This window comes from Zootoca vivipara, chromosome 14 (assembly GCF_963506605.1).
Source record: "Zootoca vivipara chromosome 14, rZooViv1.1, whole genome shotgun sequence".
NCBI lineage: Eukaryota > Metazoa > Chordata > Lepidosauria > Squamata > Lacertidae > Zootoca > Zootoca vivipara.
In genome coordinates, this window is record NC_083289.1 from 37637814 (window position 1) to 37659341 (window position 21528).

The 21528-nt window shown below is 43.1% G+C and overlaps 1 protein-coding gene across 1 annotated transcript; it reads left to right on the plus strand.

The window, feature by feature from the left end:
• The first annotated feature begins 1514 nt into the window (after nucleotides 1-1514).
• Nucleotides 1515-20700, plus strand: ATP6V0C (ATPase H+ transporting V0 subunit c). The gene is made up of 3 exons (XM_035130777.2): nucleotides 1515-1948; nucleotides 16328-16511; nucleotides 19814-20700. The coding sequence occupies exons 1-3, from the start codon at nucleotides 1864-1866 to the stop codon at nucleotides 20016-20018; spliced, it is 474 nt and encodes a 157-aa protein (XP_034986668.1). The 5' UTR covers nucleotides 1515-1863; the 3' UTR covers nucleotides 20019-20700.
• The last annotated feature ends 828 nt before the right edge of the window (nucleotides 20701-21528 follow it).

Sequence of the window (21528 nt, forward strand, 5' to 3'; positions counted from 1 at the left end):
AACCTATCCATTCTGAATGAAATCAGCCCTGAGTGCTCACTGGAAGGACAGATCCTGAAGCTGAGGCTCCAATACTTTGGCCACCTCATGAGAAGAGAAGACTCCCTGGAAAAGACCCTGATGTTGGGAAAGATGGAGGGCAAAAGGAGAAGGGGACGACAGAGAATGAGATGGTTGGACAGTGTTCTCGAAGCTACGAACAGGAGTCTGACCAAACTGCGGGAGGCAGTAGTGGAAGACAAGAGTGCCTGGCGTGCTCTGGTCCATGGGGTCACGATGAGTCGGACATGACTAAACGACTAAACAACAACCTCTGTAAAGCAGGACACAGATACCTTTAAGTGCAATCCAATGCATGTCTATTCAAAGGTAAGTCCCACTGATTTTATGAGGACTTAATCCTCCATAAAGGATTGCAGCATTACAGAACATATTCCTTACAGTGTAATACTTGCAGAGTATTGGAAGAGCGGAGGATGGGAGGGAATGTTTGCAGTGTAGTATACCACAATGTTTTATTTGAAATTATTGCTTATTTTGAAGAGCTTCTCTGTTCATTCTGTGTACTGTATTTGATGAAGCAGGTGGAAAGGCTGTAGCTCAGTGGTACAGCATCTGCTTTGCCTGCAGAAGATCCCAGGTTAAAAACCAGACAATTCCATATAAAATGGGCAAACCCCTCAGCCCTGCCTGAAATCCTGGAGAGCTGTTGGCAGTGAATACGAAGATAGATGGACCAATAGCCTGATTGGAACAAGGCAGGTTCCTAAGGCCCTATCACCTCAGGCCCAGGTGCCAAATGTGGCCCTTAAGTCTTCCCTCTCTGGCCCCCGCCCTGAACTCTCCCCAGGCCACCCCCCTCACCAGCCTTGATTTATACTCTGGATGGGTTTTGCCTGGTTGGAATGAGTCCTTGAAGACTGATGCATCCGGAGGACAGAGAAGTGCAGAAATTTCTGTAAAAAGGCAAAATTTGCACCCATTGGAAGATTGTGGTATCATTTCTGGTGAGGAAAACCCACAACCAGGTTATTATTATTTGAGGATCGAGGAAGCTACCTCTATCAGGCAGGTAGGCCCATCAATAGCCTAGCGAGAAAAGAGGGCTGGGCTTGTCGCGCTGCCCCCGCCCTTTATGTTAATCAGCGCTGAATCACGCTCACCTGACGGGAGGGGGAACAAATGAACCCCGCCCCTCCACGAAGAGAGTGAGCCGAGAAATCCTGAGGGGACGGAACCATCCTAGCCATTTTCTTCGGCGGGGGGGGGGTCGGGGGAAAGAGACACCCCAAGACCCTGTCTGACATTCCCTTTCACGAACCCTAAAAAGCAAAATAAAAACCGTCCTCATGATCACAGATCAGCGAAATGACCGCGAAGGAGGAGCAGGAGGTGGTACCCTATGAAAAACCCTCCCCTTTCCCCCTCCCTCTCTCCCTTGGCACATTCCAAGAGCAGGGGGGGAGGAGGAGGAGGAGGTGCCCATCTCGGGCCCACGTGACCCTCGGGCAGCCGCCATTTTGTCCTGCGGTGGCTGGGTATTTAGAGCGAGCCGCGAGCGCAGTGGCGGAGCAAGCAGCTGCAGGACGAGGAGGAGGGACGGAGCCGGTAGAGCACCGCTGCCGACGCTAACCAACGAGGCCCACCGTATTTGCAGCAGCCTCCGCCGCCTGTCAGGACGTTTGAATACCGCTTGGCGCTAGAGGACTAAGCAGTGGCGCTAGAGGACTTAAGGAGCCGCCAGCCCTTCGCCCGGCTCAGCTTGGCACCGACGTAGCCTCCCTCCTCCATCCCCCTTTTGCTGCTGCTTCTTATTTTTTAAAACTCTCCCTCCCCCCGCCGGCTCGGTGCATCTCAGCAGCCATGTCGTCCACAGCCACCACCGCTCCTCCCGAATATTCCTGCTTCTTCGCCGTCATGGGTGCCTCGGCTGCCATGATCTTCAGCGGTGAGGCTATGGGGCATTTCCGACGAGGACACACGGGTGGGGCTTGGCGGTGGGGGTTTTGTTGAGGAAGGACGTCATGTGAGGAGGCTGCTGCTGCTGCTACTGTGTGGCCTTGCGTAACTGGGCTGGGTGTCATCCTGATCGCGGCGGGGGGAAGGCGCTCCACTCAGCCAGGGTGGCTCTGCAGCAGTTGGGTGACTTGGTTCCAACCCACCCACTCACCTCTTTTGCACATCCTGGGAGGAGATCCTGCCGCAAGCGGGGAGGGGGACAAGTGGGATCATTATACAGTATTGAAAGGGGGGGGAGCTTTGCCTTGGCCAAACCCCGAGGCTCTTTCGTGTCTCCATGAGGACGTCTGCTGGCTGCCTGTTTATATATATATATGCGTGTCTCATTTCTTCCCCACCCCCTCCTATGCCTTAGGGGGAATGGGGGGCTTCCATCCCATTTCTCCCAGCACCTTCCTGCTCGTGTTGTGCAATTCTCCACGAAACCGTCTTCCTTATCCTGCTTTTGGACTTGGGAGAGGCAAGAAAGGCGTGGGCACGGGGAGGCAGCAAGTCTGGCGTTATCTCTTTCCCCCTGCCAAGGTGTTTCCCCTTTTCCCTGCCCTACTTGGAGAGGGAATGATCTAGTGTCTCCCCTCCCCCTGCTTCCCAGGGTTGGCAACCCCCCTGCAGAAAGCTTGTGGGGTGGTTGGGGAAAGGAAGGAATTATTGGGAGGGGGCAATGAGGGATGTGGTTCCTTGAGTCCTTTCTCTGCTTGGGTATGAAGAGTGCCTGCAGGCATGCTGCTGATTATTGGATTTTTCGTTTCTTTTTTAAAGCTTTCATTTAAAATTAACTGGGGTTCCCTTTGCTTACAACCTGGGAGGGGCAACATGTATTTAGTTTAGATGTTTAATCTGCCAGCTCTATATTGTATCCTGGTCTTCAATACAAGAGACGGCAGGTGTCCTTCCTTGCTCCAGCCTGCCCCAGTTCCAGGGCTTGGCTTAGGCAGTCTGCCCCTCCTTGTCTTGCCATTCTATGGTTGCAGGAATGTCCCTGCCCAAGTGATAGGGGAGAGAGGGCAATGCGGGGGCGAAATCCCAGCCCAGCTGGACGTGCTCTGCCTCTCACTTCCGTTGCTTCAGTGTCTACCTTTTTCTTCTTAATTCTTTCCCTTTTTGAAGGTTTTCAGTTCTCTCTGCCTTCTGTCGCCCTACTCCTACCAGCTGGCTCATGGGGTATTGGCAGGAAGGGGAGCAGAGGCAAAGAAAGAGAAAAGGAGACTACTGCTGTTTCGGAAAGCAGAGATGCAAAGGGGCAATGAGGGTGACGTCATAGGGGAAGAGTATCAGCTGCTAGAGGAGCCCCTGGCTGGCCATGTGACTGCAGGGAGGGGGGGGTTGCAGCCTCCTCTGCTTCACTACATGCCATCCGGAGTGATGAATTAACCTAAACCTAGGTGATTCCATGCAGTCTTGATTCCATGCAGTCAGTTCATCCAGGCTAGTGAGGCTGAAACATCTTCCATCTTGTACCAAGCAAGCACTCCCACAAGGCAGTCAGATGGATGTGCAGCGCTTGGATTAACTTGCTGTCTGCTGGTTGCAAAATCTGGCTTATCCTTGCTGAGATGTAGCATGCAGCTTGGCCTGCCCTCTGAAGTCGTATTAAGGCATTGGGGTTGCTCTGGAACTGAGTAGTTGTGTTAGCTCCAACCAGGTCTTTTCCTATCTCTACACAAGACTTTCCTGGAGGTGTCATTCTTGAATCTGTATGTTGGCTTATCAACTGAAAGTCATTTTATTAAACTGACACACCATTCTGTTTAAGCGGAGAGGGCTTGTGAAATGCAAATAACACTCTGCAAGGGCTACCTAAATTTTGAGCATGGTCATACTGAAAGAATCTGTATTGGATGGGAAGTGGTGGTTAAATAATCAGAGTCCTGAATTAATAGCTTCTTGATTAATAAGAGTGCTAGCCAGCTGTGCCAACAAAACTGCTCTAGGCTCTCAGTTGCAGCTCCTTCCCTTTCACTTCTTTCTCTCAAAACCTGTCCATAGCACTTGTCCAAAAGTCCACAGAAGTCTTTAATTGCTTGATTGACCACTAAACAAAATGAGCTATGTCAGATTGCCTTTAATTCCACTATATAAAGCACCTACAAATGTAAATGTTTTTGGAAGAGGAATTTCAACGTATTGTTACTAATTGAAAAATGCAGACACACTAAACTTTGCAGCTTTCCGTAAATATGCAAGGATAATCTAACAAGCATTGCTGCTGCTGTTATCTGTAGCCATGTAAAATATGCATCTTGCTAAACTATTGCTGCTACTTTTAAGCTTAAGGGGGGCGTTAATCTTGACGCCCATGTACAAATTGCATCAAACTACCAGCATGGCTCTATCTAGCCAACTATAATTCCTTGTGCTGTTTAGGTAGCAATTGGAAGTAAGTTCCATTAAAGTTGAGCATAACTTGAAAATAATCATCCATCTAGTTAGCCTCCAGGAGAATCTCCTTCCATATAAAGCTCCACTGAGCTATTGCACACCTAAATAGTTCTAGAGCAGGCTTCCTCAACCTCGGTCCTCCAGATGTTTTGAGACTACAATTCCCATCATCCCTGACCACTGGTCCTGCTAGCTAGGGATCATGGGAGTTGTAGGCCAAAAACATCTGGAGGACCGAGTTTGAGGAAGCCTGTTCTAGAGTATCCACTGCAGCATTGTTGTTGTTTAAAAAAAAGATGCATAGCTCTTCCTCCAAGGAACTCTAGGCTGTTCTTTATTCTTTCCCCTTTTTACAACCCAGAGAGGTAGGTTACACTGACATAGTGACTAGCCCAAGGTTGAAGCTTTATGGTTGAGTGGAGACTTGAACCAGAACTAGTTAGTCATTCTAACCACTATACTATCATGGCTCTCGTTAAGACAATTGCTGTTTCTTACCTAGCACACTAGTATTTTCTGACCAAGCTTAGCCACTGATTTTGTCTTCAGGAATTATTTTACTGAAATCAAATGAAATGAGCATATGGGCAAAAGGAAAGGTAAAGGTACCCCTGACCATTCGGTCCAGTCGCCGACAACTCCGGGGTTGCGGTGCTCATCTCATTCTAAAGGCAGAGGGAGCTGGTGTTTGTCCGCAGACAGCTTCCAGGTCATGTGGCCAGCATGACTAAGCCACTTCTGGGCGAACCAGAGCAGCGTACGAAAATGCTGTTTACCTTCCCCACCGGAGCGGTACCTATTAATCTACTTGCACTTTGACGTGCTTTCGAACTGCTAGGTGGGCAGGAGCTGGGACTGATAAACAGGAGCTCACCCCATTGCGGGGATTCGAACCGCCAACCTTCTGATCAGCAAGCCCTAGGCTCTGTGGTTTAATAAGTTCCCACTGTACACAAGAAGATTGCTGAACTTAATATGACTTACTTCGTGACTTTGTGCAATAGGCTAATTTCTACACACACACACACACACACACCCCAGGGGTGACAAGTTGAATAAAAATATTGGGGAGGGGAGGTAAGCCCAGCCCCTCATATTCTATCACAGTGGCAGTGTCCATCAACTGGGGGTGGGGGGCTTCCTCAAATATTTTATGGGGAGGGATCTTGGCCTCTAGGAATTGACGCCTCTGCTTTCCCCTGTCATTTATCCAGACATGCAAGATGCATGATCAGAGTTCAAGGGCACATTCTAGCCAAGTAACATTTCCCTGCAGAATACAGCTACATACAACTGCCTCTAATCTATTCTGGAAGAGCGTGGGGAACTGGATGGGTTCTGTTCCAGTGGAAACTGGTTGTGGTGGGGTTTCCAAATTGTGTTGCCAGGATCAGTGACTGAGAAGGCCAGTAACAACCAAAGTTGTCTTGGGAAAGATGGCTTGTATACTGTTTTCCTCTCAGCAGTTTGCTGTTCCTGTATAAAGCTATCTTTTGAATGGGCCCAACAGACCGAGCTGCCCCAGAATCCCTTGAGGTAGATTCCTCATCTGACATGCAGATGTTCCTTGTGATAGCTAAATGTAAGAAGCATTTATATAGTGAAAGGGGTTGGCAGATGGCTAGTTTAGTAGTCTGAATGCATGATATTTCAAAATAGTGTCCCAACTGTAGTCTCTTAAAGCAGCAAATTGAAAACTTGCATTGCAAGTTCATATTGTCAGTAGCACCCCAAGTTGAGATTGCTATTGAGTATTGTTCCCTGCATTGGGCTAGACCTCTCAACAAAATAGCAATAAGGTGTGAACAGTTGCTTTGACAGACTTGTTCTAGATCGGATCTGGTAGTTGGCTAAACACCTGGACGTTTTTGTCCTGCTGTGTTAAGAGCACTGTTGAGAAAACCTCTGCCAGATAGATGGGTGTGTTCATATATTGAAAAGTGGTTTGATAGAACTTGCAGATTGAATCAATTTTTGGAAAGATATTCATGATTAAAACTACAGTATGTTGGACAACCATGCATAGTTCTTGGTGGATGTTCTGTTAAATACCCAGACAACTTAACTAGCAGTCTATTGGTGAACTGCAAATGGCACTGAATGCTAATCTTCAGAGAAGCAAGAAGCTAACTTGTCAAAGGCTTCCATTCCAGAGACTTGGATATGAAGTGTCTTAAGATGAATGGCTTAGTACCTGTTGGTTTGTCATTGAACACTGCCCTGGCACACCTTAAATAAGACACTATGTCTTAGTTCCTCATGAGCTGTGCAAGACCAGTCTACTACTACTAAGTTCAGGCCTTGTTTTGTGCTACCCAGCTTGAGGCAGAAACCATGTTGTATAAACACCCATATCTTGGTCCTGTACACACTAATTTCTGATGATAGTAAACAGCTTATAAAACTCATTCTGGTCATTGCTGGCTAACCTTGTGATGGTGCTACCTTTCTGCTTCCAGTGCCATCATGACCTTCAAGCATACAACCATATTTTGTGATACAGTACTTATTTGGTGACTGATCTCTAATCACAAGGCTTGTGGGTTTTCCCTGCTTCATTGGATTATCAGATGCCTCTGAATGATGTGATTATCTAATATTTCCATGTAACATAGTTAGACTCTATGGCAGAAGGAAATGGGTGACAATAATTTCCATGTTAACTTCCTACTTGATAGAATCTTCCTTGTACAGTAATGTGCATCCAGTTTAGAAAGGTGAAACCTGGAATTGCCTGGCTGGGGAGCACATTTCTGCTCCCAATATGGCTAGCTGCACAGCTTTTATTTTTTTAAATCTCTAAATTGCTCTTTAGCTGGGTGGATCCCAGAATGGTGGAGAAGTATAATGAAAGCAAAACTTATATGTGTGACAAGAGCTTTCTGGGCTGCTTTAAAAAGGCAGCAGCTGTTAAAATGGATTCTTCTTTTGTAATTTCCTGACCAACAAGATTGACTAAACTTCACAGAGTGCTGTTACCAAAAGCAGATTGTTACAAAGCTTTAAAATAGCATTACAGTTAGCAAGGACTAGCTTACAAAAGTTGGGTATTGCCAGATGTTCGGGTTGGCCATAAACTGTTAATATCTCATACAGTATTCTAGTACACCAGAAACAAACACATGAGACTGCACGCCATATCTAAATTATTATTATTATTTTATTACTTAATAGATTTATATACTGCCCTTCATTGCAAGATCTCATGGCAGTTCACAGAGTAAACATACAAGGTAAAAACACAAATAGTTAAAACAAACAACAAAATAATACACACACACACCCCAAAACCCCCACACATGTAGAATATTAAGCAGCCAAAGGCCTGGTTGAAGATGACATAGGAGGAATCTGCTAGGAACTATAAGCAACCATTAACACCATACAGTATGTTATAATCTGGTCATGTCAAGCTGCACTTCAATAAACTTACAGAGTTCTGCAGTAGATGAGCATGTCAGTAAGATGTAGTTGCATTTTTTCCAAAGCTGAGACAGACAAATGAACATAGATTGCTGTGATCATTGTCCTAATGTGACGGTCACTTTGTCAAGTGTTTCATTCTACGTTTCTTCAATTAATCCATCATCCAATATTATGTTGGTCTACAAGTCTCCTTTCCACAGAAATGAGTAAAAGCTTTGTTTTCAGCCCTGGCTGACATAGTTGCATAATAGCTAGTTTCTATTGATGATGAGGTGGTGTTCTTGTGATCCTCAAAATTTTAAGTATTGTAAACTGTAGAATATTTGCAGATCCTGATTGTAACTTGTAAAATGGGTGGAAAGTGTGAAGGAGAATGGATGTCTGGCTTTGGCCTCTGGAAGCCCTACAGAGTGCTGGTGTTAGCTTTCGCTAGGCTTCCACGCAACTAAGAGGCCTACTCATAACGTTTTATTTTAAAAAAATCAATTACCGGTAGGGTTTGTTGGTGTGAATACCAAGTAAGGTGTGCTGAACCAGTCCAAAACACATTGGCTTTTCTGATCTCGACATTAAATGTTCATATAAGCTTGGAAGTGATAGCTTGCCCTGCCTCCCATTGAGGATCTTTGTGCCAGTTAAGATGGTGGAAAATCTTTTTGAAACACATTGCAATTTTCTCCCAAACTTTGCAAACATCTGTCGAATACTAACTTGGATCTTCATGATCCACAGACAAGGAACTGTCTGTTACCACCACTTGAAGTAAAATAAAAAAATTCCTTCAGTAGCACCTTAAAGACCAACTAAGTTTTTATTTTGGTATGAGCTTTCGTGTGCATGCACACTTCTTCAGATACCACTTGAAGTGAGTGTTAAGAGAAGCTAGAGATGTATTGACTGTTGTTGACAGCAGATCTGCAACCCCAGAAAGCCAGCCAGTTAAGTGATATTTCAGCTTCTAGCTTTAAAGCACTGCACAAAACATGTTTGAAGCCCTCTCCCCCACTCTCCAAAAAGAACACCATATGGTCTTTCAGGCATAGGTCCATCATTCACACTATAGTTAATTGAAGGCCTCCTCTCCTCTCCTCTCTGTCTGTTAGTGATCTCCAAACTTGCCTAGCAAAAATGGGATCTCTTGGCTTACTGTTGCTCACAATTTGAATGAAGATTTGAGTAATACATTTTTGCCTAAATAAGAACTGATAGAGCCAAGATCTTTAAAGCTTTTATCTGAATTCCCATGTGCAAGAACTGTTTAACACCCAACTGGGAGTTGGAGGCAGGGAGAGAAAACAGGAAGAGTCCAAGGATGGGAAAACTCATTCTTTGAATGTTTGTGAATGGCAAGTTGCTGTAAGAAACCACTGAGGAGTCAGACATCATGGAAAGAAGAATTGAGCAACCAAGATTTGTTAGCAAGAGGAAGTTGCAAAGTGCTTTACATGTTGGGTGGGGCACAAGTCACGGTGTGCTAGTACTTCACATTCTGGCAGAATTAAGAAAAAATTACCTTAAATCTGTAAGTAAGTAAATTTGTGGCCATGGAGACACATCTTACTAAGTCAAGTCTCTAGAAACAGGTTCTCAGTCCTATAGGCAGAATAGCAGTTGACTGTGGTGGGGCAAGTGGGGCGGAGGGAGGAGGTTGACTGCTATGTTAGCATGTCTTTATCCTACAAAATCCTGCTGAGGTTTTTCCAACAGCAATTAAGTGTACAGGCAAATAAAACTCAACTTTGTAATGCTAGGAAATGCCAGCTGCAAAACCCACAACAGATGCTGTTAAGTTGAAGGGTGAGCATATATGTTATGAAGTGTATGATATGCCTACATCCTTTATAGTGTTGCTATGTCTTCATTTGTATGGAAGTGTTCTCTTTAACGTGCAGAAATTTAGACCTGCTTGCTACCTTGATGGATTTTCTTCCAGCATGTGAATTCATGCTAGAAAGCAGGGTTTCTTCCTATAATTGCAAGCTTTTTTCTAACTAGACTAGAGCAATAAAAAAATATTAGGTTTGCTAGAAAGCTGCTATAATATAAATACATTTCCAAATAGCAAGTGGCTTGGCCTCTAATTTAGAAATCTGTACTAGGGTTGAACTAGTAAAATGTAACTGGATTTTGTACTCCAGTAAAAATTAATGAAGACTTGTATTTGTATATTACCAACCTTCCTTAGACCTGAGCAGGCCACTTACCGTAAATATTTTCACATGGCTTGTCCATATGTCCCAGTTAAAGCTGTTTCTGCCCATTTCTCATTTTAGAGCTCTGAAAGATTTTTGACAGTTTTTCAGTCTAAGGTGCAAGAAGGTTTTCCCTCATTCAGATTTGCACAGTATTAGCGCAGTCCTCCTAACTATTGTGGCAAGGATATGCTCTGCTTGAACACGAAGAACATACTATCTCCTAAATCTGTTATCATGTGGACTCTTGACCAAAGGCTGGCTTACTGTTGAATCAAGGAGAATGAAGTGACTACTGGTAGATCATTTGCCTTTATCTTGTCAGCACTTTCTAGATTCTGCTAATAAATCTTGATTAAAATGAAGATTCTGTTGCAGTGGGACTTTGGCTTTTAAGCTGAGACTGCAACTGAAAACACTTGACTAAAGTATCTTCCTTCTCAAGCAAGTTAGAGGTTCTGAAAGTAGCTCCTGATTTTGTGACTAAATTAACAAGGCTGTGTCTTAATTCTTTAATCCTTCTATAGATCACAAACTTCCTGGCATCCATGCAATATTCCACCACAATCAATATTTCTGCATGAAAGCTGTGCATGGCTTAACAGCATGTCATTAAATAAATTCTCAGAGCAGTGGCTACTAGAATAACTAAATTAAGTATTGTTTGGAAGCCTCCAGCATAAAACCACAACTTCACATACTTCAGCAACAAAGCTTTAGCAACTCCTTGCAGCAAAGACACTGGGCAAGCATTCTGAATTCTCATGATCATGGTATGCACTGTATGATAAAAATGCAAGCCTCTGACATGAAAAGGTGGATTCTACAACCTGTGTAAGATTCACTGTGTCTACTTGCACAATTTTTTCTTCAGTTTCAGATAAGCAAAGAGTTATTTAGGACAGAGTTGTTCAGCTGTTACTGTGCCTAGCTAAATTCTGCCAGCTGCATTTCTCTGTTTTTATAGCAGTGCATCTTCCAACAGGATTATTGGATATCAGAAAAGTGGAATTTCCTTGGCCTTAGCCACCCTTTTCAAGGTTCCTTTCCTGAACAAGTTAACTTGGACCCTGAACTTGGCTCCTCTGTGTAAGGGATGGAGCAATTTTTGCCAACCTCAACTACAGCCCCCACCACCACCACCACAAAAAAACCAAAAAACTTCTCAACATCAAAAACTAAAAAACCTAGGATCATAGAGTTGGAAGAGACCACAAGGGCCATCCAGTCCAACCCCCTGCCAAGCAGGAAACACCATCAAAGCATTCCTGACATATGCCTGTCAAGCCTCAGCTTAAAGACCTCCAAAGAAGGAGACTCCACCACACTCCTTGGCAGCAAATTCCACTGCCAAACAGCTCTTACTGTCAGGAAGTTCTTCCTAATGTTTAGGTGGAATCTTCTTTCTTGTAGTTTGAATCCATTGCTCCGTGTCCGCTTCTCTGGAACAGCAGAAAACAACCTTTCTCCCTCCTCTATATGGCATCCTTTAATATATTTCGACATGGCTATCATATCACCTCTTAACCTTCTCTTCTTCAGGCTAAACATACCCAGCTCCCTAAGCCATTCCTCATAAGGCATTGTTTCCAGGCCGTTGACCATTTTGGTTGCTCTCTTCTGGACATGTTCCAGCTTGTCAGTATCCTCCTTGAACTGTGGTGCCCAGAACTGGACACAGTACTCCAGTGTCCATAGAGCTATTAATCATGACTTCTAGCTTCTCTAGCACAACTGTTCAGCAAGTACAGATTTAGAAGATGGTAATGAGTCCATAAGACTAGTCATTATCTTTTGCAAAACTCTTGGCTGACATTTACCTGGATGTAGGAGGATTAAGTACTTCCATTCAGGGTTCGAAATTAGCAGGGCGCCAGGCACATGTCTTCATTTTCAAGCACCTCAAAGTCTGGGTGCCATTTTTTGCGCATGGCTGACACTCAGGATTACTCAAATGTATGTGCTTTGAAGCCTTGAAGTATATACAGTATTAAAGATAGACAATACGTTAAGGAATTTAACAATAAAGAGTAGAGTGTTTTAAAAAAGTATGGTATGTATCAATATTTTTATTGTAAACCAAATTAAACATATATTAACAATTTCTGCTAAAATGTGATATTAACAATGTGTCACTTACGAGCTTTTCGTATTAGTTCATGACGACCCAACCAAATGGCGACTAGACATTCTGTTTTGGTGCCCACAACCCAGGTCCCAGAAGCCATTTGGCTCCTAGTTTTTTTTTTATCCCAGTTTCTAACACTGCTTCCATTGCTACTTACCGGTATGAGCTGCAGAATCTGGATTTATTAGAGTAATGGCTAATTTGATGCATGCTGTGGGCAGCCTTTTTGTACTTTTGATTAGGACACTGTAGTCCAGTTAACATCACAATAAATGATGGGTTGGGGCAATTGAGGGGGGAAACAACAAGGCTGACTTGCTTCATCCCCTATATAACAGAAGTAGGGAAGAACATAGCAGAACTTTTGAACAACATGCACCATAGGATTTTTTTTAAAAATCTTCTGAACCTGATGTTTGTAGCCTAATATGATTGTAATAGTATGATCCTAACTATGACAGTAGTGAGGGGCGAGAGACTGTGTCGGCCAGCAGGTAATGGTTTTTTCTACCTGCTTTGCCCTATGAGTCTTCATAAGAGCTGTATCCAGAGAGAAGAGAGAGGGGAACTTTTTGCCATCTGGGGTGGTTGGTTTCAACTGTGCTGCTACACCTCCGGGGGCCCGAGGAACCTTCAGGAAGGAGTTGCTGCCATGGGCATTATATGTATACTTATTTTAATGAGCAGAACAGAGTGAAAGTTTGAGTCATGGGTGTATGGAGAGTGTGTATGTGAACTTAGCAGTGCTCACGGTAATTTCTTTTTTGGCTGCTATTTGTTAATGTTAATATTGTTTTATAGATTATAAATGCTGTATTGATCTGTTAATCATATAATAGGACTTTTGCTTTAATTGTGGTGATCTTTTCTTGTTTTGTTAACTGTTATGGATTGTAATCATTTCACTGATGATATGTTAATTATTCCACATGATTTATTCTGTATTTCTGATGTTCTGTTGTGTTCTATCATGTTATTTGTAAGCCACCATGGGATTCATTTGAATGAAAAGTGGCATAGAAATATAAATAATCAATCAAAATCAAATATGTCAAATGCTTATATAGCAATGAATTCAAGAGACATTCTAATCTAACAAACTGTTGCTGTAACTCATTATCATAGGGTAGACCAGGCACCCCCAAACTTCGGCCCTCCAGATGTTTTGGACTACAATTCCCATCTTCCCTGACCACTGGTCCTGCTAGCTAGGGATCATGGGAGTTGTAGGCCAAAACATCTGGAGGGCCACAGTTTCGGGGTGCCTGGGGTAGACCAACCTAAAGCAAGCTTATCACTTCAAATTAAATGAATGCATACTGATTGCTTGATGACACTGGTAAGGATGGTTTCAGTATTTTTTATATCTGTCAAATGAGCCTTGCTAGATCAAATCAAGGGTTTGTCCTCTCTATAGCTAATCAAATAACTCTGGGAAATGACAAGCAGATCACAGAGCCAACACTCCCCTGTTGTGTGTCCCCAACATCTGGTATTGAGGGTTAAATGCTACCTGTTTAAATGTTTGTTTGCATTCCAGGATGCAAATGGCTATCACTATTAAGGGATTTATTTCCCAAGCAGCAATCTCCAGTACCTACCAACTGCTTGTAAAACAGAGGTTTGAAAAGTCAGTTTGATAATGGAAAAAGTATTCTGTTCAAAGGGTGGGGGTGGGGATAAATATTATCAAGCATACGTAAGCTTGCCTAAATTAGCCCCCTGGATCCTTGCCAAAATTTGTTAAATACAGCCGTACCTCCATTTACATATCCCTCTGGATACGTAAACTTCAGGGTGTGAATGTGGGAAACCTGGAAGTATTTTTCCGGCTTTTGTTGCATGCGCAGAAGCACTAAACTGTCCCGCGCAAATGCACAGAAGCGGTCATCCGGTTGCAACCGGAGGTGCCACTGTATTTAAAACAATATTACTATTTTGAAAGATGCATGATGTATTGCTTATGTAAGAGGTAACCAGCAATCTCCCCCCCCCCAAAAGCAGTATCTGCGCAAAAATACACTTCTTGGGGGTAGGGGAATCGCTTCACTGCCCCAATAAAGATCTTCATGTCATTTCACTTCTATTGATGCTCAATTACAGATCACTTACTTGCTCACCAACCATCTGGTACTTAAACTAGCTGTTCCAATTTAATGTCCAGAAGCTTGTTTGTCCTTCAGTGAGATGGGAAGTGTTCATAGTGATTAGGTGGTCACAGTATTCACAATTTGAGAAGTGAACAAAGGTGGTGCATAGATGACACTTGGATAAAATTTGAAATCATCCATTAGACTTCTGCTGAAGCTACCACCTGAATCCCAATAATACATTTTAGATTCCTAGTATCAAGCCCATAATAGTACATGATTGTTTTGGATTTCGGCCACCTATTAAGTGGTAAAAATGGACCCTGGAGGAAACCCTATAAAAGCAGTTGTGTTCAGGTGGTCACCATGCCTTTTTTTTAGTGAGTAAAAAGAGAACTGAAACATTCCCTAGCTGGTTTTCTATGCACATGAAAGTGTCTGAACAGGCGCTCTGTAACATAAGGCTGGCACAAACACCGCTGACACTTAACTGTTTCCAACTCCACTTTTCCAAAGGAGAGTTTATGGTAGGGAAGAGCCAAGTGCTGCACTACCCCAGGAAAGTGTCATGTAAACATGCTGATGGCTTAATTAAGGCTTAATTTACAGCCAATAAACAAGCTGATATCTTGCAACCTTACTACAGGTTTCAGGTTTGAGAACTTTGCTCCATTATATTTACGCAGGTCAAAACTACTTAAAAGCAAAGCATTGCAATTAAGACTGGACTTTAAAATTTCTGCATTCCTGGGATGAGACTCTGGAAGAATACTGTAGCCTTACTGCAATCTGGCAGTGCAAAAACTACAACTGCCATAACATGTTACTGTCTTTATTTTAGATCCTTTATGATCTTCCTTTGAAGTAGATAGTTTCTGTACATCAGAAGCACAGATAAGCTACATTAGATCAGCTTAAAGTGGTGTACTAGATTTAGTTGCATTTGTGGTACATGGATCAGAGGCTCCATTGGTGATGCAAGACTAAATCAGCCAGCTCTAGTGATGAAGCCATTTTGGCACATATTAATGTAATTGAGCATCCTGGATCCATGGGCTCAGGAAGAGGGGCAAAACACTACTGTAAAGTGACAGTCTATCTAAAAAGTCCTGAAGCCATTTAATGCTTTGGCCACCAGCATATGTCTCGAGTGAAACTTGTCATCCTTTTATCTAGGATACTGTTCAACTTTCTACCTTAAAATAGGGCTTAGGGCTGAATGGGGGGGGGCTTTGTATTTTCTGGAGAAAGGTGTGTCAAATGGCTACAGACGGCCACCTGAAAATAACAGGCTGCATTTACATAAGTTGGTGGGGGACACGAAAGCTGAGGCCATGTTGTAAAACAATTAGATGCTGCTATTCTTTGCTTCCAGTGCTGCATCAAGAATGTTGGTCAGGAATCCCCAAACTTCAGCCCTCCAGATGTTTTGGACTACAATTCCCATCATCCCTGACCACTGGTCCTCTTTGCTAGGGATCATGGGAGTTGTAGGCCAAAACATCTGGAGGGCCGCAGTTTGGGGATGCCTGCCCTAGATTGTAGTCAGCTACCTGTGCGGTAGCTAAAACTTATATAGTCTTGTTGCTGTTTGCACAATAATTCTTGACACTATGCTTTGTCTACCATTTCTACTTCGAATCTACTGGCGGTGGCCCCTAAATTAGAAACAAATATCTTAGTCACAGTGTGTGGATAATATAGTATTGTGGTCTCTCTGAAACCTGGCTTGCTTGGCACATTGTACACAAGCCTAACTTGTAACTTGTGAAGCTACATTGCTGCTCAGGACACACAATAATTACTGTTAAAAAGCAGCTGATGGACTACATGGTCAGAAGTTTAGAAATTCTTGTAATTTGTAAATTGCAAATATTTGTAAAATAGTACTGTGTTCTATGTATGTATGACATTCATACCCATAGTGTGATTTTGTATTTTATTCATATTATAATTTTGCATGTTAACCAAAGTCCAAGATAATTTTACACAGTGCTGATTTCTGTGCCAAAAATGTCCCTCGTTCTTTTGTATTAAAAGGGTACAGTAAGCTTGGCAAGACTCACATCTGGCTTTTCTCTTCTTCCTTCCAGCGTTGGGAGCTGCCTATGGCACAGCAAAGAGCGGCACAGGCATTGCAGCCATGTCTGTTATGCGACCAGAGCTGATAATGAAGTCAATCATTCCTGTTGTCATGGCGGGTATTATAGCAATCTACGGCTTGGTAGTGGCAGTCCTTATTGCCAATTCCATCATACCTGCAATGCCACTGTACAAGTAAGTTTTCTTTTTGAGTCCTCTGCATTGTGAGCTATGCTGAAATTTTAAAAAATCACTGAAATGGCCAGTTGGCATGTCAGCTGCAGGTTTTTCAGTGGCTGTGTAGCATGTGGGAGTACATCCATAAGAGAATACGCTTTTCAGTTCCTTTAAATCTAAGGTGCAAAAAAGCAAGAATGTTCTATATGCAAATGATAACCCTTATTGGTTATGTTGCCATGCTTGACTAATGATAGCGCCATTTGGAAAATGGTTGCCATGTAATGTTTGGCAGCACTTGCATTAATACGTGCTACTCATAGCTTTTAAAAACCAAGTTAATAACACAGCAGATGTAGGTTAAATAGGAGAGACGTCAGCAACTGTGGGGTCCAATTTGCTAAAGGCCCCAGCTATTTCCAGGTATGTCCTTGTAGGTTATACTCAACATAGAGAAGCATAGCTTCAAAATCAATCCATCTTGTTCAGATTGAGTCTGGCACAACTTTGTATAAGTACAGTCGAAATTGCAAGCTCAAGGGAACACTGGGCTCTGTGCTTACAGTGGCCCATCATTATTTAGTAGAGTCCCTCTGCTTTAAGACTTAAGTTCTAGCATTGTGATAGAAAGGTGTTCAACCAGCTGGATTCAACTGTCAAATGCCTTCTGGTAATGACCGGGATAAAAGGTATTATTTTCAGCACATGCTGGGGCGGGGGGGGGGATTTTTTCTGAACATCAAGCCCTCATGTAATAATACTGCAAACTCTTTCAATTTTAGCTTTTCATACAGCATGTTAAGGCTGTTGTTGAAACAATAGTACGAGGCCCCCTCCCTTGATCTGCAGAACTGACTGCTCACTTGAACCAACTGGGCTATGTGCGGTTTGAAAGCTTGGAGGGGCCCTCCAAGTCTTCAAACTGGATAAGGCAAAATACTTTAAGATGTAATAATTCTGACATGTGGTGCAGTAGTGAAGCACTGAATTATTCAGTGATGCTTAATTTGAAACATGTCTGTAAACCAATCTCTTGCTGCTACACTAGACTTAAACAGGCACGGATACTTGCATTATGTACCTAGAATGAGCTGAAACCCAATCTGTGTTAAACTTTCATGAGAAGTTGTAACAAGCCTGTGACTCCTACTGGGCATATCTGCCCTGTAAGGAAATAATCAACTATGAGTGCATTTTGGCTACTATAGTTTCTGTTTTAACTGTGGCTCATTACTAGAACAATAGAACTAATATTAATAGGAACTGATGAGATCATGTAAGAACTTGCATGTAGTAGCTGATGGCTATCTGGATGTCTAGTTAAAAATCCATCCAAAGAAAGTTGTTAATAACTTGCCAAGAACCGTTATGAATGGAGAACTTTATTGCTAACAAAGCAGAGTTGTATGAATGAAACAAACACAAATATTTGCACTAATTTTGTTACTTATGCCATATCTATCCACTTTGGGCTATTTACTTTTCCTCCAGGGTTTTCTTTCTTGGGCTTTTGGTTGTCACTGTTGAAGATCTGCCGACTCAGATGCAGGCTATTCCAAGGGACTTGTTTCTCTAGCATAACATCCAGACTTTAAAGCAAAGCTTGTGGCAACAAGATTGAACTGCAACAAGATTGCTTTTGTTAGGAACTCCTGAAAGTACAGTGGTACCTTGGTTTAGGTACACAATTGGTTCTGGAAGCAAATTTTCCCATTGAAAGTAATGGAAAGTGGATTAATCTGTTCCAGACGGGTCCATGGAGTACTTAAACTGAAGTGTACTTAACCCGAAGTATGAGTGTAGTTGGTTCTGGAAATCCGTCCTTAACCTGAAGCGTACTTAACCTGAAGCAAACTTTCCCATTGAAAGTAATGGAAAGTGGATTAATCCATTCCAGACGGGTCCGCGGAGTACTTAAACTGAAAGTACTCAAACCGAGACGTACTTATACCGAGGTATGGCTGTAGTGAAAAAGTAGCCACAGAGCAGTCTCCAGAGTCTATACAGTGGTACCTTGGTTTATGAACTTAATCCGTTCCAGAAGTCTGTTCTTAAACCGAAACTGCTGTTAAACCGAGGTGTGCTTTCCCTAATAAGGCCTCCCACCGCCAGTGCCCTTCCACCATTCAGATTCTGTTCTTAGACCAAGGTAAAGTTCGCAAACTGGGACACTACTTCCAGTTTTGCGGAGTTCATAAATCGAATTGTTTGTCAACAGGACTGTTCTTAAACCAAGGTACCACTATATAGCTAATTGTGGGCTACCTTGTCCTTTGCTTTTCAAAGGGGCAGGAAATGGGAACTTCCTGCAACTAAAATTGGTCTGTTTGGCAACTGTGAATAGCTCAAAATCCCCCTTTTATATTATTTATTAAATTTATATCTTGCTGTTCCCCCCCAAAGGCATCCAGGACAACAAACAACAGAGCAGCAAAACATTGCAATTAAAAAAACAAAGGGTTGTATCCAGCCAAGTTCCTACTCAAGAGTAGATGCAGTGGAATTAATGCGCCTAATTAAATCATGCCCATTTTCGTTAGGTTTACTCTGAGTGGAAATTAGTTTGATAAGACAGGATGCCAATTAAAACCATTTAAAATCTCATATCCCCACAGTTTAATTGTTAACTAATACTAAGCATGAAGGTGGTCTTCCCAGTCCTGTTAGACATGGTTACTTGAAGCTGACTTCTTAACAAAGCTCTTAAACAGGGGTCAGCAAGGCTTATCGGCCATGGGCCGAATCACTCCTGTGGAGATTTTCTGTGGGCTGGACCGGTGCAGCACAACTCCAGAAATCGCGTCTGCGAATGTCTGCGGTGCCAGAAATTGCTTCTGTGCATGCCCAGATGCTGGAAATCGTGCCTGCACAGAAGCGATTTACGGCATCTGGGCATGTGCAGAAGTGATTTCTGGTATCTGCGCGTGCGCAGACGTGATTTCCAGCATCGCTCAATGAGTCCCTGCACTGCAGTGTGCTGGTTTAACGCAGCAAGCAGGGGACTCGCCAAGTGGGTGGCTCATGGGCCGGTAACATGGTCTTCATGGGCCGCACGTTGCCAACGTCTGCTCTTAACTGAGCTAGAATAGCAGGAAAAACTGCTTATCACTGCACAGCAGCCATAACTTGGGCAGAATCTTATCAAGGCAGAATGCTTGCATAGTCTAGGAATGCTGATTGGGCCGAAAAGGCTTTCCCGGAAATTTCTGAATGCGTTTGTCCTGCCATTCCTATAAGAACAGTACTGGGCTGTCTCAATGTGGTTGGTTTTGTTTTGTTTTCGCTGCTAAACGTTTGTCTCCCTTGTTCTTCACCCGCAGGAGCTTCCTTCAGCTGGGTGCTGGTCTGAGCGTAGGCCTCAGTGGACTGGCTGCTGGCTTCGCCATCGGCATTGTGGGTGACGCAGGCGTACGGGGGACGGCACAACAGCCTAGGTTATTTGTGGGCATGATCCTGATCTTGATCTTTGCTGAAGTCTTGGGTCTCTATGGCCTCATTGTTGCCCTTATCCTTTCCACAAAGTAAAAAAATATATCAAAAAATCAGAGTATGATGTGTTTAAGAAAAAAGTTGAAAAAACAAACTAATCTCCAGAATGAAAATGGTCTCTCCACAATGTGTACAGTTGTCATCAGTTTGGTAGTTGATCTCTTGTAAATGCGCAATGTATGTTAGTGACTCGTCTGTCTTGTGTGTACTTCAATATTAAACAGGATGAGCTGCCTCAAGCCCTCTAGGCAAGGCTTGGGGGAAGCTCATGTGCAATTTTCCATCCATTCTGCCATTAGAGTACTTTATGTATAAATATGAACTAGAAATGGTAACTTTTTTCTCTTCACTGGATGTTTTATTTATAAGACTTGACATGTTCATACATATGGAGCAAGAGTTTTCAATTTCCCATGCTTATATATATTAATCTCATATATAGGTAGATTAATACACTGTGGGGTTAATTGTAAGTGCAGAGAAATCCTTGGATGTAATTTGAATCTCAAAAGATTGCTGTCGTGTCCTGGTATTGGAGTGTGAGACTGTTTGTGTTTATACAAATAACAGCAAAATGTCAGGCACTCCTGTGTTCCCAGTAGTAAAAATAAAAATAAAAAAATCTGTATGCTCCGGCATCAAAGTTGTGCACCCAGTGTTGGGTTTCGCAGTTATACGTTTCCAGATAATAAAATTTCCTCCACTACATCATTGTAAAGAGGTGTGTCTCTGTGTGGTTTGTCTGAAATGCAGGCTTTTGAAACACTGGCTCCGCCTAACCCTCTGTGTAAATGCAAGGACACCTTAAAAAGCGCCTGGACGTCAATAAACTAGTCTTGATTTTCCATTGGCACCCTAGTTCCTTGTGCATATTTTTGGGGAGTATAGCTGTACTTGTTCCTGTTTGCTTTTTTGGTGCTAGGCACAATCCGCTTTGTACTATGGGTCTCTTCTCTGCACAGCAGTTGGCACATGGGCAGCAGCTTGCTCAAAGGCATGTCTGTGGCATGCATAAGCAGGACTCCACCCAATTGGACTGTGGAAAAACAGGCTTCCTGATCAGATGGAGCCCTGCCCTCTATTCCTCACTGTCATATATGAGTTTCAGGACTGTCTTTGACTACAAAATATCCAAAAACTTTGGACTTGGATCCAGTGGTTGAAGTTTCCCAGGCACATTTTACTACTGCTGTGGGTTCAGTTGCAACCATGTGGAGATTTCTGGGCACCAGGTGGGCAACCACAGTTTTAAAACCTCTGCCTTAGTCCATCGTTATTTCCATTTCCCCTCTTCAAAAGAGACGATGAGATTGCAATCCTGTGCATGCAAATTTAGGAGTTGGCTCAGCTGAATTGAATGCTTCAGAGTAAACATGTGGCAGCTTTTCCTTCCCAGATGTGCCTGTTGTTGCTGTTAAGCATCCATTCGCCAGCAGGCCCCAAGGTGGTTTACAACAATTTAAAATTCACAATTAAAGACAGGTGGGCTCTGAAAAACACACATCTTGGATGTCAAAGGTGAGGGTAAAAAGGTGCATCTCCAGCA